The sequence below is a fragment of the Prionailurus bengalensis genome, chromosome E4, assembly GCF_016509475.1.
Source record: "Prionailurus bengalensis isolate Pbe53 chromosome E4, Fcat_Pben_1.1_paternal_pri, whole genome shotgun sequence".
Lineage (NCBI taxonomy): Eukaryota > Metazoa > Chordata > Mammalia > Carnivora > Felidae > Prionailurus > Prionailurus bengalensis.
The window spans coordinates 40163529-40179895 of NC_057360.1; the positions used below are offsets into that span (position 1 = coordinate 40163529).

A 16367-nucleotide genomic window follows, 5' to 3' on the forward strand; every position below is an offset into this window, starting at 1 on the left:
ACAGATTCATACAGGCAGCTTTGTTGATACTTCTCTGTGGTGCAGGGGGAGGGGCATCTGGCGCTCTGGAGTTGTATCCAAAGCACTCCTCTAGCTTGCTGCGTGTCACTGAGCAAGTCCCGTAACCTCTCTGAGTCTTAGTTTGTTCATTTGTAAAAGGGTCATCATTTTTGCATTGTGAGGATCAAGTGAAGGAGAACATGTAGGGGTGCTTTGAAACCTATAAAGAGCTTTGGTTCGAAATACATTATTCTGATCTCAACTTACTGTCCTGTTCATTTAGCTGGTGGCCTCTGGCTGAATTAGGAGCGGTTACGAGTATCAAAATGAGATTTCTCCAGGTTGGCAGATGGGTTCACTGAACTTGGGCTTTGACTTCCTTTGCATGGGATGATCTTGTTTGGCTTTTCAACACCATCTGGCTATTCTTTTAGTCCTGTAGTGTGCAGTTAGATCAACAGATCTTTGGTACCAGATCTTATCAACATAAGCGTCCCACAGAGTGGGAGGGCAGTAGTGATTTAGCGTGAAGGCTTGTAGCTCCTGGGTCTGAGTCCTGGCTCTTCTTATTAGCTTTGTGAGTTTGAGTGAATGCTTATTCTCCCTCTGCCTCACTTTCCTTAGCTGAAAGACACGGACGGTGACGGTGCCTACTCTGTAAGACTGATGTGACGATTAAATTTGTTAACATGTTTGTGTATAATACGTGTTCAACAAATGCTGGCTATTGTTTGTTAGCCGTCTGATGACAGACATTCACAAATTGATGGGCCTAACCTGTCACGTGCACATTCAAAATGATAATATTGGAATAGTGTATTTTAACATTCACGCTTGAAAATGAGAGTTCTTTTTTTTTTTTTTTAACGTTTATTTGTTGTTGAGAGAGACAGAGTGTGAGTGGGGGAGGGGCAGAGAGAGAGGGAGACACAGAATCGAAAGCAGGCTCCGGGCTCCGAGCTGTCAGCACCAAGCCCGACGCGGGGCTCGAACTCACAAACCGTGAGATCATGACCTGAGCTGAAGTTGGACGCTTAACCGACTGAGCCACCCAGGCACCCCGATATTTCTTTTTTTTTTTTTAATTTTTTTAATGTTTATTTTTGAGAGAAAGAGAGAGAGAGAAAGCATGAGTGTGGAAGAGAGAGAGAGAGAGAGAAAGAGAGAGAGAGACATGGAATCTGAAATCGGCTCCAGGCTCTGAGCGTGTGCCCCCTACCCACCTCCTCTCCAGCAACCCTCAGCTTGTTCTCTATAGTTAAGAGTCTCTTATGGTTTGCCTCCCTCTCTGTTTTTATCTTATTTTATTTTTCCTTCCCCTTAATTCTTAAAAGAGTAGTGGTAGCACTCTACAGGCTGTGTGGGGTTAATCTAGATCTCAGTGTCTGTTCAAACCCAACAGGGCTGATAGAAGGCAGGAGTAAGCCAGGTATTCCAGAGGGGCAGCTGGATGTATGCTAGTTGCCATGGCAACCGATGCAGGCTGAGGCGTGGCCCCTCCTCTGATGTGTCCTAGTAACCTACAATTGAGCTGCTGGGGTTTTCACTGAGTTTTGAAGACATACAATTTGGTCGACAATCAGGATGGATCAGGGATTGAGGAAGCCGTTGAGATGGGTTTGGCTTTTCCCCACCAGCCCTGCCCACCTGCCTGCCTGTCCACTTGTCTCTCCTCTTTAATTGTCAGCTCCCTCCTCCTTTTTCCCACAAACCTTATATTCTGTGATAAACCAGCTGGGCTCAAGTAGTGTCTGGAAATTCCATGCAATCTGATATTACAGAAGGAGCGTAAGTTTGGAAGTATGACAGGCCTGGGTTCAGATCCCAGCTCTGAGGCTTTGGGAAAGCTGTGAATCCATTCTAGTAGGAATAGTTCTATGGGAATAGGATTCCTATAAGGATGTTATAGAATATGTTGCATTAATGGACTAGGTATGCAGCAGGGGCTCAGTAAATGTGACCTCCCTCCCTTCTCTTCGTTGGCTCCTGGAAAATTAAAGTGATAAAAGTCCTAAAGGACATCCATAGAATGGAACGTTTCCACCTAGATGGTGACACCCAGTTGCCCACTTGTCTGCCAAATCCTCTCCTTTCGGGAAGCCTTCTCTAATTCATCCCATTGCAATACTACCTGACTCTGAAAATCATCTTGGGACTTGTGTGTATAGTTTATACTGTAGTAACTTGTGCTTTTATGATTCTCTAACAATTGCATGGCATATATGGTTTGCAAAACACTGTGTCTTATTATTTTATTTAATCTTAACACTGAATTAGATATTCTTTCCCCTGGTTTGCAAGTGAGGAAACTGCTTAACAGGGTTGCCGGGATCACATAACTTAAAAGTGGCAGCAAGCAGGGGAAAACCCAGGCCCTCTGACTGCCTTGTCCTCTCCTTTTTTTGGTATACCTACTGCCTCACTGGGTATACCATGAAGCCCTTTCCCTCCGTGTTCAGCCCATGTGCCCCTTAAGCCCGGGAGGGGGCAAGCATCACGTGCCTCCCACTGGAGTAGGAGCTTCCCAGGGACACAGACCTTGTCTTCTATTTTTTTCTCAACACCCAGCAGAATATGTTCTCAGGTCACGCTATTGACTGGCCAGTGAATCATCGTTAGAGGTCTCCACTTGGAATGCCCCTAGGTGACCTCTCCATCTTCCAGGATAGGGTCTTGCTTTGGAGAGCCACAAAGTAGCCACAGCCAAGAGCTCAGGACCACAGGCACAAGGAGCAACCCAAGCCTCTGTGAATACAAGTTCTTGTTGACTCTGGCTCAAAGGCTAAGCTGTCCCAGGATGTCCATGAGGGGCCAGCTCTGGCCTCTGGGCTATCAGATGTCTCTGACCAGGCAGCAAAAGACCATTCATTGCAGCTAAGAAAGGCCAGCAGGCTAGGCAGGCAGACTTACCCACTGAGCTGTGCATAGGGGTGCCCTAAAGAGTCTGCAGGACTGGATTGTTCTTGCCTATATGTTGGGACAGGCTCAGGCAGATGTACAAAAGTCTAGATTTTGAAAAGCAGGCAGAAGGAAAGAGACAGTCCCAGAGAGACCCAAAGCACGTCGCTGCATAACAGATCAACATTCACTGAATATGCAAGACAGGGTCGTGGGGAGACAAGGTGGGAGAGGCTGATGTTGGGGCATGTGCCATAGATAAACAGAGCCAGCGTGTTCGTGATGTGCACGCCAAGGAGGGGAATGAGAGACAGACAGACACTGTGTGAGACCCATCCAAACACGTGTGTGAGAGGCGGCTGGGTACAAAGAGGCTGTGTGCGCACTAATTCCAGTGGCGGGGGTGGGGGGGGTGCAAGCTTGCCGATGGGCAGGGGGTAGCAACCAGACGGGCAGAGAGCATGTCTGGGAGGTGGAAGGACTCTTCCAGAGAGGAGTGAGTGATGCTGTGTTCAGCCTGGAGGCCTGACCCAGAGCAGGGCAAGCCCTTCTCATCAGCCTACCCTTCCTGCCCTCTTTGGCCAGCTTGTGTTAAAAGAGTTCTGTTCGGTGCCCTGCCCTTCTTTCTTATGGGACATCTGCAGCCTGAAAGAAAGAGTCGCATCTTCAAGCTCCTTCCCACCCTCTTTTCCTGCCTGCCCACTCTCTTCCAGCTCCTTTCCCAGCCCTCTTCTCCTTGGTCACCTTTCTTAGTCTTTCTGCCATCCTTTACTTCAGTGTCTGGCTTCTGTCTCAGCCCCTGTGGGTTTGATGATAAGGTGCAGTTCAGAAATGACACCATCTTCATGGACCCGGCCATGTGGACAGGCTCATGGCCAGGTTTGGGTGATAGGACTTCTACCAGCAGGGGTTCCCAGGACTGCTGACATTCTGCCGAGTGTTAATAGAAGAGGAGGGGCAGAACTTATCATCTGCCTGTCACCATCCCTTTCTGAGCCACAAATCTGTAGAGGGGCGGGCAGGAAGAAAAGCCAGCTGCCCTGTGCCCTTCTGGAGTGAACTTTCCTCAGAGGATCCCTGTTTACCGGATTTAGCCAGGGCAAAAAGCTCCTTGTGTGAGGCTCCAGCTAAGAGATCCTGCTTTTCCCAGCTCTGAGCAGGTGCCCCTGAAGTCTGGGAGGCAGCAGCTATATGGTCTCTTATGTCTCTACCAGTCCCTGTGGTTAGTTTTCTGTTCTCGGGAGACAGGTTGGCAAAGTCGCTTAAACATTCCGGAGTCCAGGGGCGCCTGGGTGGCTCAGTCGGTTAAGCGTCTGACATCGGCTCAGGTCATGATCTCGCGGTTTGTGAGTTCGAGCCCCGCGTCAGGCTCTGTGCTGACAGCTCGGAGCCTGGAGCCTGCTTCAGATTCCGGGTCTCCTCCTCTCTGTGCCCCTCCCCTGCTCATGCTCTGTCTCTCTGTCTCTGTCTCTCAATAATAAATAAACCTTAAAAAGAAAATGAAAAAAAAAAAAACAAAAACATTCCGGAGTCCAACTGACCTGGATTTAATTCTCGTGTTTGCCACTCACCATTTGCATGACCTTGGATAAGTTACTTAGCCTCTTTGTGCTTCATCTCATTGTCTGAAAGGAAGGATGATAATGCCCACTTCATGATATTTATTAATATATTTAATGAGTATTTGTAGAGCACCTACTATATACAAGACATGTGAAGCTAAAGCAAGAGGACAAAAATAGACGTTGTTCTTAAACTCATATATGAAAAAGAGCTGGCAAATAAACAAATAAATACCTACTAGATTAGGTGGCCCTCTGTGGCATCAGGAAATAAAGCAGGGTACAGCAGGGTACGGGGCAGAGACTGACAGGGTGGGGGCTATTTGAGATCCGGTGGTCAGGGAAGGCTTCACTATGCACAGAAGAGCATGTGCAAAGGCCCTGAGGCAAGAAGGGGCACGTGTTCAAGAAACTGCCACGAGGTCAGTGTGGCTGACACAGAGTAAACAAGGAAGAGAGTAGTCAGAAGTGAGATCAGCAGGTAGGCACGGGCCAGGTAATAAAGGGTCTTCTGTACCAAGGTGAGGACTTTGACTTTTCTTCTAAGTGAGAGGGGAAACCCACAGGAAGGTCTCAGGGAGAGGAGTGATGACGTCTGACATGTTTGGTAAAGGGCCTGCCTGGCTACTATGAGGAAAATAGCCACAGGGAAATCAGGGAGAACCTGGACAGGAAGGTGCTACAACAATCTAGGCAAGAGAAGGTGATGGCTTGGACCAGGGAGGGGGAGGCGGACGTAGACATGGTGAGAGGGGTTTCGAGGATAAAAGGGACGATACATTGACAATGCCTCCTCAACGCATAAGAGATTTCTATTCCTCTCCGGATATTAGAGCCCCAGCTCAGTGAAGGAGAACCTGGGGCAGTGGGTGCTGGGGTTGTGCTGAAGTCATTGCTTCTGGCCTCAGGGGTCTGAGCTGGAGGCCTTACAGACACATGCACGCATACGCACACATCTGCCCACAGAGGCCAGCTGAGGGTCTGTCGAGTCTTTATTGGGATGATTCCCATGATCCCATCTGTCCCATGTTCTCAGAGCCACACAGAGAGCCTGCGGTTGGGGATGGTGGCAGGAGGATATGAAGCTAAGGACTGCTAAAACAGTAGCTCGCTGTTTAAGATTTGATGGGGCTGCCTCCTCTCTGCTGCCTCTCCCAGCTGCGGGGCGGTGAGAAAGGCAGGTTTCCTCAGAGGTCGTGTAAATATTTGCAGAGCAGTAACACAGCTGGGCGCGGGACCCTCTCTTCTCGCTGACCTATTTGCTATCCCAAAGACTTCTCAGCCGGGATCGGCAATGGGCTTTAGGACACTCCCCTGCCCATGCGTCTACTGACTCCAGGGCCCCCGATCTAAACTCTCCCCCACCTACCCTCAGAACCTTTCTGTCTGAGCCTCAGTTGGCCCTGGGGAGGGACTTGGTGAGAAGTGGGAGCACAGAACCAGTGAGATCACGGCCCTGGGAATGAGGAAGCCTGGTAAAGAGCCTTGAACGAGTCACTTGCACTTTCAGAGCCCTAATTTCCTCCTCTGTGAAAATGAGGGACTTGAACCAGTGAGCTTTACCTACCTTTTGGGCCCTGACATTCTGGATTATCTGACCCCACGAAGGGGGTCTGTCCCAGGCTACCTGGCATGTCCTCTAGGAAGGGCCTGGAAGTTGGTGAGGGAAGGTACTGCCTTAGGAGGTCAAGAGCAGAGAGAAGCCCACCAGGGTAATGCACAAGGAGCTCTTGAAAACTCAGGCATCCCTGAGAAGAAATTCACTGGATAAAATCCAATTCTTTTTTTTTTTTTTTTAATTTTTTTTTTAACTTTTATTTTATTTTTGAGACAGAGAGAGACAGCATGAACGGGGGAGGGCCAGAGAGAGAGGGAGACACAGAATCTGAAACAGGCTCCAGGCTCTGAGCGGTCAGCACAGAGCCTGACGTGGGGCTCGAGCTCACGGACCGCGAGATCATGACCTGAGCCGAAGTCGGACGCTTAACCGACTGAGCCACCCAGGCGCCCCTTTTTTTAAATTTTTTTAAAAGTTTATTTATTTTGAGAGAAAGGGAGTGAGTGCATTGGGGAGGGGCAGAGAGGGAGAGAGAGAGAGAGAGAGAGAGAGAGAGAGAGAGAGAAAGAATCCCAAGCAGGCCTTGTGTCGTCAGTGCAGAGCCTGACACGGGGCTTGAACTCACAAACCGTGAGATTATGACCTGAGTCAGACGCTTAACCAACGGAGCCACTCAGATGCCCATTTCTAATAAAGAATGATCCCTGGCCTAGAACTAATGTCATCATGGCTTCCGTACCTGTGGCCAAAGTACCTGAGGCCACTCTCTTAACCTTTGATGTTCTAAAGCAAGCATAGTAACATCTGCCTCACCTTAGAGCATTAGGTTGTTTGCAAATAAAATCATAATTGTGAAAGTGTCACCACAGGGGCTGTGAATGATTTTTATAGGTGTTTCTATCAAGGTCCCACTGATTCCCCCAGGAGTCAGTGGGGTCATTGCGGGATCTGGGAGTAGGTTTTAAAAGCTGGGGTTAGAGGGGCACCCGGGTGGCTCAGTCGGTTAAGTGTCCAACTTATGCTTAGGTCATGATCTCATGGTTTGGCACAGGTTCAATCCCCACGTCGGGCTCTGCTCTGACAGCACAGAGTCTGCTTCAGATTCTGTGTCTCCGTGTCTCTGTCTCTGCCTTTCCCCCACTTGTGTGTGTGCACACGCTCTCTCTCTCTCTCTCTCTCTCTCTCTCTGTCTTTCTCAAAAATAAACATTAAAAAAAAGTAAATAAAAGCAGGGGTTAGAGATGTGGCCAGGTCATTCTCCATGGAGAGCATCAGGATCCCACCTCAGTGTGTGGCCACAGGGTTAATTCATCAGGGTCCTCCCCCACGTCCTTTCCCCGTCCCTCCATTCTGGCTTAATCCTTTCCCTTTCTCATCACCCCTTCCTATGTGGTCAGATGCTTTTTTTTTCTGCCTCAGCCAAGATGCTGCCAGCTCAGCCTGGCCGGGATGTGGAGGGGTCTCGGGGCTCAGCTTGCCCCCACAGACCCCAAGGAAGCTTCTCTGACTGGCCCAGACTTGTGGAGGGGCAGGGCCTTTGCCACCTAAGGAGGTAAATAGCTTCATAATTGACGGGAAAGAGGGGAAGTGAGGGTAGGTCAAGGGGCAGAAGTTCCGAGTGGTGGATGCTTACCCTGGGACTCTGGTCTTCTCAAGAATCTCCCTTCTGGGTCTCACCAGGAAATCAGGTGTGTAGTCAGGCCTGACAGGGGACACTGGAACCCAGAAGCCCCCAGGCAGGTGACGCTGGACCTCAGACCACATGGAACTTTCCAGCAAATCTTTCTCTCTTTTTGTGTGGCTCACTCTGACCAACTCCATTAACCTTTGAGATTATGGTCAGGGACACAACCCGAGCCTCCCACTAACCATCTTTGGATGTCCCTGCTGGCAATGGTGTGGAAGACCTTGGTCCTGAGCCAAGGTGACTCCAGAGATCCTTGGGGGGGGGGGGGGGTGGCGTGTTGTGGGGAGGGTATCGCCCCTCACAAGAATCTGGCTGAAAGACCTCATGCGTATTAGTCTGTGCTCTGCCCTCTGCTTTAGACATTTCCTGGCCTTTCCATGCCTCAGTTTCCCCTTGTAAAGAGCCACTTTGATGATCCTGGCACGGGGGACAAATGAGATCATAGTTCTCAAGGGCTCTTTGCAGAGAAGCCAGAGGAGCACAGGGGAGGCTTATTTAAGATAGATAGGCCTTTTTCCTCTGTCCCTCTTTGGCTGTTTTTTTTGGGGGGGGGGGGGTTTGGTTTTTTGTTTTTTTCTGGAAAAGTGCCTGACTCGTAGCTCCCTATCAGCAGGTGTCTTTCCTCCACCACCTGCATCAATTATCCTCCACCCCTTCTGCCCCAAGCTATTACTGTGCAGCCTGGGACCCAGAAAGAAGGGTTCAGAGTCACCCCCAACATGCCTCCCCACTGTAGTCAAGGCAACAAGGCCACCATAACCCCCCAACTCTGCCACACCCCTGTGATGGGCAGGGTCAGGGCCTCGGCAAGCGCAGGAGCTGGGTCTGCTGACAGAGGAGGTTGTGTTTTACTGTCTTCACAGAAACCCCCAGACAGCATTTCTCTTCAGTGCTGTTGTCCAATTACCCAAAGTGCCTTGACCTGTTGGCCAAAAATAGCAAGTGCTAATTTGCATGCTATTTCTTTAAGTGGCAAAGCCTCTGGGACCCTGCTCCTTCCCCTGTAAAAGCCCACTGGAACCTCCACCAAGCAGAAAGGTAAGTAGAAGGTAGACACAACTGTGCCACCCACCTTCTTCATCGACAAGGAAAGAGGAACATACAGAGGAAAACCTCAGATTCTACTGGGTTCTAGCAGTTCAAGAATCAGACTCAAGGAGGAGGGGGGTTAGAGATCCTCTAGCCTAGAATCCCCTTGGGTGGGGGTGGGAGGACAAGGACAAGACTCGGGAGCTGAGAGTTCATCCCCTGTGCCCAGCTGCTGGCTGAGACTTGTTTTCTTTACAGCCTGCTCCCCAGTCCCTGTTGGGGGTGCAGAGCAGGAGGAGGGGGAGGGCCAAAGGGAGCGTGGGCAGGCTGCCTTGTGTGAGGAAGAGGGATAGGGCCACATGGGCTCTGCAGGGCTGTGAAGGAATGTTCTGGGACAGCACGGCCCCTACCCCAAAGACTCCTGTTCCTCTAAGTAAGCCTCTGTGCCTGAGCCTCACCTCTTTCAGTCTCCCCTCCTTCCCTCCAGGCTCTGCCCAGAAAACCACAAAGGAGGAAACCTTATGGAAAATGCACAGCTAGATCTGGGGGAAAACATCCCCTGCTGGTGACATTCCTCTGGCTCAGAGTGATTTTGCTCGGGATTCCGTGCTGGCTGAGGCTAAAGAGAATCCCTTATGGTGCGTGTCACTATAAGCTGTTCCCCAGATGACCCAGGCCAGCCCCAACACAGCTGTGCAGGCAGAATCTCCCTGAGGAACTGATTACACTCACTCTCCATTTAGGGTGGTGGTGAAGAAGGGGTGTCTGTGGACATGACCAGGACAGAAGAGCCAGGATAGGGATTTGGTCTAGGCACACCATCCTGGCCTGAGATGGGAGAATATGGTGGAGAAAACCAGCTGCCTTGCTCCAGTTGCCCTCAAAGCTGGTCTGCCTGGGACTCGGGGCATGCAAACTACTCAGAATAAAGGGAGTAAAAATCTATTTCCCCCCCCCCCATGCTTTGGGTGGGGGTGGGTTGAGGGGTGGGCTCTTTATACCCCTTTGATCGCAAAGCATATTTGGAAAACTTAATCATAGTATGCACCCTCAGAAACAGACCCCTCCCCAACTCAAACTGTTCTAGGATCCAGAGACAGACTTCCATCTGTGAGGTTTCCCACTATTCTTAGAGGGTGGGAATTCTAGAGCTGCAGCCCCAGGTCAGTGGCACTGTGCAATCAGAGGACTAGAGCCAGATGGGCTTTTAGGGAAAAGGGCTATCCGGAGCACTTAAAGCACCCTTCCGGGCTTCCTTAAAGGCTGGGGAGCTAGGAGGGGGTCAGGAGTGTGAACCTCCTCTGCCTTAACATTTGTGAAAACTGAGGCCCAGAAAGTAAAGGTGGTGAGATGACAGGCCTAGGAGAACACAGAGGCCTGGGTATCTGTGTGTGCCTGGGTCACCCCAAGCTGCCCAAACACCAGAGACAACCGTATCGCTGTGGTTCACTGTCATCTTAGTCCAGTACTTTGGAGGCTTTTTTAAAAAGATCATTGCTGTTGCTTTTGTTGCTGAAAGAAGTTGCACGTATCACCTGTCCATTTCAAAAACGTAGTCTCCCCAGTTTGCCCAGATCGCTTCGGGACCCAACCTTACACAGTCAGCCCCTTCCAGGAGCAAGGACTGTGGACTGGTGGAAGCAGGGCTGAGAGCATCTTTGCAGATCTCCTTCCTTCTTTGATGGGGAGAGTTAAGTTCTTAGGAAGACCCTGAAGGGAGCTCGGTGGGGGAACCCTGCTACTGGATCCCAGTTGTTTCTCTTCTTACTCTGCGACTAAAACCCTCCCATCTCGGGGTCCTTTTCTTCTTAACCAGTCAGCAGCAAACGCCTCCTGGATGAAGGCACTGACCCTTGCATGATGTGTACTGTTCTTTCTCCCTGGCAATCCCCCCTCAACATGCACACCTTTCACCTAATCTATCCCCCCCCCAAGTTGGAGAAATGTTAACTCCATCCCCCCAGCCCCCCACAGGTTGTCTCACTACTGGAGGGCACACCTTCCGCCCTTCCCCTTCCACCCCACTTCTCTAAGTAGAACAGCTCCCGAGCTGGCCTTTGGCTGTTTGTGCCCGTGGTCTGACCTTCATCCCCCACCACACTTCTTGTGTAGGTGATGTCCTGGTCCCCTGCTCTTACTCTGCCTGATTTTTAGAGTCTGGAAAGGGGCCAGGAGGGGGCTGGGAGGAAACCCTGCCTGGGGAATGTTCAGCCCAGGCCTCCCCTACCCATGCCCACCAGTGCACCCCAGTTCCCTGCCTCACTGCCCACACCCCCTTCTGCCTATGTAGCGAGAGTAAGAGCGCCCAGGGGACCGCAGCTGGCAGCCCGGGGGTTAACTCTGGAGCAGCCCAGGTGGAGGTCGAGGCCCCCAGCCCTCCTCTGCACCTCCCGGGCTTCCGAGGCCACCGGAAGGCTGAGGCTGCGGTGGCTCTTTGTCTACCTGCTCTGGGCGTTAAAGAGCCCGCTCTCAGCCTGCATCGCCTGGGCTCGGGACAGAAGTCAGCAGCGGCAAAATGGGGCTCTGTCGCTTTAAGTACAGCTGGAGCCGTAAGTGCGAGCCCGGGTGGTGGGGAGGAAAGGGAGCGGAGGGCCGGCGAGCATTCGGTGTCTGGTCCTCCGCGTGGCCCGGGCTCAGACCTCTTCGGGTGTCCGCGGTGCCGGGGAGCGCGGTCCGGGGAGGGCACTGGGTGCCCCCCCCCGCGAATGGCCGCCTGAGCCGGGGAAGATGCTCCATCTGCCCCTGCCCAGGTCGGGAAGGACGGTGAATTTCCCCCGCAGGTAAGCGCCCGGCTCCTGCCGCAGTGCTGGGGTCGGGTTGGGAGTCCCCCAGCCCCCCGCGGCCGCTCCAGGCTCCACCGCAGCAGTGGGTGTGGGGTCTGCAAGAAGGAGGGTCTTGGCCGCCCTGCTTCTATGACAGAAGGAGGGAGGAGTGCCAGCGCCGCCAGGGCTCTCTGGCTCCCCAAGAACGTTGGGCTGGTTGGCATTGGGAGTTGGAGGTGTGTGTTCAGAGGGGTCTGGGGAGGGGAGAGGGAAGGCACAGCAAGGCTCTTGGGCTCCCCAGAGACCTGGACAAAGCTGAGACAATAGCACAACTTGATTGAACTTGGATGGTTGCCTCTGCAGTGCATTGGAGGGGGAGGGGGGTGCGTCCTCCCACCCCCACCCCCTTCCTCCAGCTCTGGAGGGTCCGGACTCTCTGGTACTTGGAGAGTGGAAGGGGAGGAGCCTTCAGCGGGAGGGTCTCCCTGACCCACAAGCTCTGGGGGTTGCCTGGGGTGGGGGGTGTAAGGAGGTGGGGGGAGACAGAGGGGTGAGACCTGAGGTGGGCGGCTGGGCGTGAATTTGGGACCCCACAGCTGGTTTGATTCCTCTGAGAGGGAGTGAAGCCTGGGACTACTCTGGGAAGGGATGAACAGCAGGGGTATTTGGGAGATGCACTGTGGGGGACAGCAGACCAATCCTGGGCAGTGGTGAGGGGGGCCCAAGCCCAGAAGCTCCCCACTAAGGGGAGGGGAATGTGACCACAACCAGCCAGGGACCCCCCAGAGCTGACTTGGAAACTGCACTTCCAAGAGAGGATTAGGAAATTCCAGCAGCCAGAGGAAGAGAGTTGATGCTTTCTGGTTTTTTCTGGGAGCCTCCCACCCTAATATACACACTCCCCTTAGCCTCCCTCTGACTTGGCTGCCTGGAGGAAGTTGGAGGTTAGGCCAGATGCCTGATGCGGAGACCACTCCCACCCCCAAACCTCCTCACAGCTTTCTACCCCTAGAGCCCAGACTTGCACCCCATAACATGCTCCACTTCCCCGTGGTTCCTTGGCAGGGAGCCCCAAGTGCTCTCTGGAAGCTCCACCGCAACTCGGGCACACTCGGGCTTAGGGTCAGAGTAACAGAACAGGGCAAGGCCTGGCAAGGGAGAGGCGACTGCAGCCCTGAGAGCCCTTGGAGGCCAGGGTCCCCCCCGGCCCCAAACTTCTGTCCCCTACCACAGTGGGACAACACGACAGCAACTCTGGAGCGGGACTTGGGACCCTTGGACCAACTTTGCTAGGATAACCTGTGGGAGATATCTTTCAGAGGAACCGGTGTATGAACCAAGACTACCTCTATTTAGGGACCTCTGGGGATTCTTCCTTCTGGGGAGATCCCGGGGTGAATCCTGAGTCGCTGGGTCCCGAGGAAGGTAGAAGGAAGAGGCTGTTCCTAACCTTGTTCTCCATTTCTACCACTGTCAACCCAGTTCAGAAGCTACTTGAGGCCCACACGGGGTGTGCCTATGCAAGATTATAACTGCCGCTGAATCAAGATTTGCGAGGGTTCTACACTTGAGTTCTTTGCTTCCCTCACCACTGGAAGATGTGAAAATCCTTTAGCTGGCTCCAGCATGCTCTCCCATCACTCCTTTCCTACACACAGCCCTTTCTAGGTTACCCTATCATTCATTTCTTTTGAATTCATATTCTCCCTGCCCCCCCCCCCCCTGCAGTGCTCCACCCCACCCCAGGAGACCTAGGCTTTGTATAGTGAGCTTAGTGTCTATCCTGGGGCCACAGCTGCTGAGTACTCACCTAGCTCCTTACCAGAAACAGACTTCTGGGCAGGTGTGCCAGGGCGGGGACCTGTCTGCCACAGCCCTGGGAGAGGAGCGGATCACATTACACCCACTCAGCCTGCTGCCTGCTAGGGTGGGGCTAGGTTGGGCTGTAGTTTCCTTTCCACCAAAGCCCACGACTTTCAGGCCAATTGTTCTCGGTAGGTGAGGAGAGAGGGCACGTTGTAAAGTGGAAGTCAGTCCTCAAATCGCCAGAGTTCAAATATAAAATTTAACTACCCTGGCCGCAATCCATAGAGGGAGAGCTTAGCCCAGGCCTTTGCTCTGGAGACAGCTCTAAACCTTCCCTGTAAATGATGTTTGATTGGGCCCAACAGGGATCAAAGAGATGCTTGCCCTTCAGGCACAGGTTCCCCTAAGCTCCGAAGGAAGCAGCCTGGAGAGGATGTGAGGTATCGGGGTGAATGGCTTAATTGGCCCGCAGTATTTCCATGACCAGCTTTTGATGAGTTGAGCTGTGATCGGCCATTGGCCCCTTCCCTTGCCTCAGAGCAGATGCCTTTCCTTCCCAGATGCCTGGCAGGATTGCTCATCTATCATGGAAGGCTGTCTCCATAAGCACCATTCTTGCCCATCTCGAGTGTTACAGTCTCTCCTGGAGACCCCTCTCTTTCCTGCTCCAGAGATCACCATCCTTCAGATTCTTCCAAGCAGGGAACCTGGGGTGCAGGCATCTATCCCCTTTGGCATTCCACGATTCCCTCTTAGAAAGGGCCCTTATAGAGCCTGGGGACCAGTGGGAACGAGACCTGCTCACAACACTTGCATTGCTGAGCCTACAGAGACCCCTCCCCCCCACCCCCACCCCCCGCCCCCCAGGGCATAGGGCTTCAGCTTGGCACAAACTCAACCTCTGCAAAAGGACAAAATGCCTGGGGACAGCGAAGCCAACGAGCTGCTTCTTGTTAGTGGGTTTTATGGGGCTGGGCACAAGAGAGGCAAACCACACTTGTCGGCTTAACCTCTCCCCGCTAAGCCCCTGCCCTCTGCTTGGGAGGCAGGGAAGAGAGAGGTGCCAAGTAGGAAGCATCACAGTATGGAAGACAGTATGGCAGCAGGCTGTATCCAACATCTGAGCCAACCACTTTTCACCCCATAACGGGATGCTCCAAAAACGCCATCTATGCTAAGTGCTTTATAAACGTTCATTTATTTCATCCGTACAACAACCACACGAGGTATATTTTATTATCATCCCACTTTGGAAATGTAGAAACTGAGGCACAGGCAGGTTCAGTAATTGTATCACAGTGGTGGGATTTGTTTTCACACCTAGATCTGTCTGACTCTGAAGCCAACCCCTGAACACTGCAATAAGATTATTCTCACCGACACTGATGTAGGCGCAGGGAATGTTGACCTAAGGGTATTCGAGGCCTTAGCAAAGGTCTGGAGTTGGCCTCCAAGTCTAGTGAGAGTGAGGTGGGGAGAGCATGGAGTGTGCTGACCTGCCTGGGGACTAGGGCTCCACTACAGTTAACTTTGTGACCTTACAGAGGTTGCTTAGCCTCTGGCCTCAGTTTCCTTCTCCCTAAAATGGGCCTAACTCCCGACCAGTCTGCCTCACTAGGACGTAGTCATGACACAAGCTGATGTGAAAAGCAAAGTGCTTTCAGCAAAGGAGCTTTTACAAGTGACATTTCCTAGTTGAGGTCCCTCTCAGGCAGTAGGAGTCCCTCCTGGATTCTTCAGTTTGCTTTTTTCCTTAGCGTTTTTTCCTTCCATTCTGCTAGGACCCTAATAAGGATGCCTACCCGTATAATAGACTAAATAACTTCCTTGCTTAGAAATATATCTTTCGCTTTTTTCTAAAATTCTTAATTACCCATCTTCAGATTTCTATTCAGTCCGAATTCTATGTTAACTAGGATGGCATATTTATACATCCTATTTTTTACTTTTTTCATCCTATTTTTTTTTTAATGTTTATTTATTGTTGGGAGAGAGAGCATGAGTGGGGGAGAGGTGGTGGTGGGGGAGGGACAGAGGACCCACTCTGTGGGGGCCCGAAGTCACAAGAACCCTGAGATCATGACCTAAACTGAAGTCAGATGCTCAACCAAGCAACCAACGGAGCCACCCAGGTGCCCCTATACATCCATTTTCTTTGATGGCAGTTTACATAAAAATAGGCCACTTAAGGGCCTCTTTGGCTCAGGTCATGATCTCTCAGTTTGTGAGCTCAAGCCCCATGTCGGTCTCTGTGCAGACAGCTCAGAACCTGGAGCCTGCTTCGGATTCTGTGTCTCCATCTCTCTCTCTGCCCCTCCCCCCACTAATGCTCTGTCTCTCTCTAAAATAAATAAACATTTTAAAAAATAGGCCACTTAAAAAAACTTTAATTGTTTAAAAAACACCTTATTTATTCAGCCTCTATTATGTGATAACTTTGTGCCAGTCATTATGCTAGGTGCTGGAGAAACAGAGCTAACACTTATTTGTTCGTTTGTTTATTTTTTAATGCTTATTTATTTATTTTGAGAGAGAGAGAGAGAGAGAGAGCGAGAGACAGAGGCAGGCTCTGCATTGCCGGTGCGGAATCTGATCAGGGGCTCAAGCTTACAAACCGTGAGATCATGACCTAGGCCAAAATTAAGAGTCAGATGCTTAACTGACTGAGCCATCGAGGCGTCCCCATTTATTTTTTTTAAAGTTTGTTAGTTTATTTGTAACAGAAAGAGAGAGAGAATGAGCAGGGCAGGGGCAGAGAAAGGGGAAGAGAAAATCTCAAGCAGGCTCCGCTCTGTCAGCAGAGAGCCGGACCCGGGGCTGAAACTAACAAACCAAACCGTGAGATCGTGACCTGAGCCAGAATCAAGAGTCAGATGCTTTAACCATCTGAGCCACCCAGGCGCCCCTGTTTATTTGTTCATTCATTCAACAACCTGTAGCGAGTGCCTCACAGATCCCAGGGAACTGAGAGTTCAATAGTGATCAGTTAGACCGACATAATAGTCCCTGCTCTCAGGAAGCTTATATTTTGCCGGGGGTGAAAACGGATAAATAAAAGTCAACAA

At 51.5% G+C, this 16367-nt stretch overlaps 1 protein-coding gene across 13 annotated transcripts in view; it reads left to right on the top strand.

Annotated features, from left to right (window-relative positions):
• The window catches only part of NAV1 (neuron navigator 1), a 247703-nt gene that overhangs the window by 164020 nt on the left and 67316 nt on the right, over positions 1–16367 (top strand). Inside the window, exon 1 of one of the 13 annotated variants that reach the window (XM_043568847.1) lies at positions 11291–11514. The exons of 10 other annotated variants lie outside the window; for them this stretch is intronic. In XM_043568847.1, the coding sequence (XP_043424782.1) occupies positions 11462–11514 (53 nt within the window). In that variant the 5' untranslated portion in view covers positions 11291–11461. Of the gene's footprint in view, positions 1–11290; positions 11515–16367 lie in introns of those variants that run through there. 2 more of the 13 variants (XM_043568848.1, XM_043568846.1) reach the window with 2 other exon arrangements.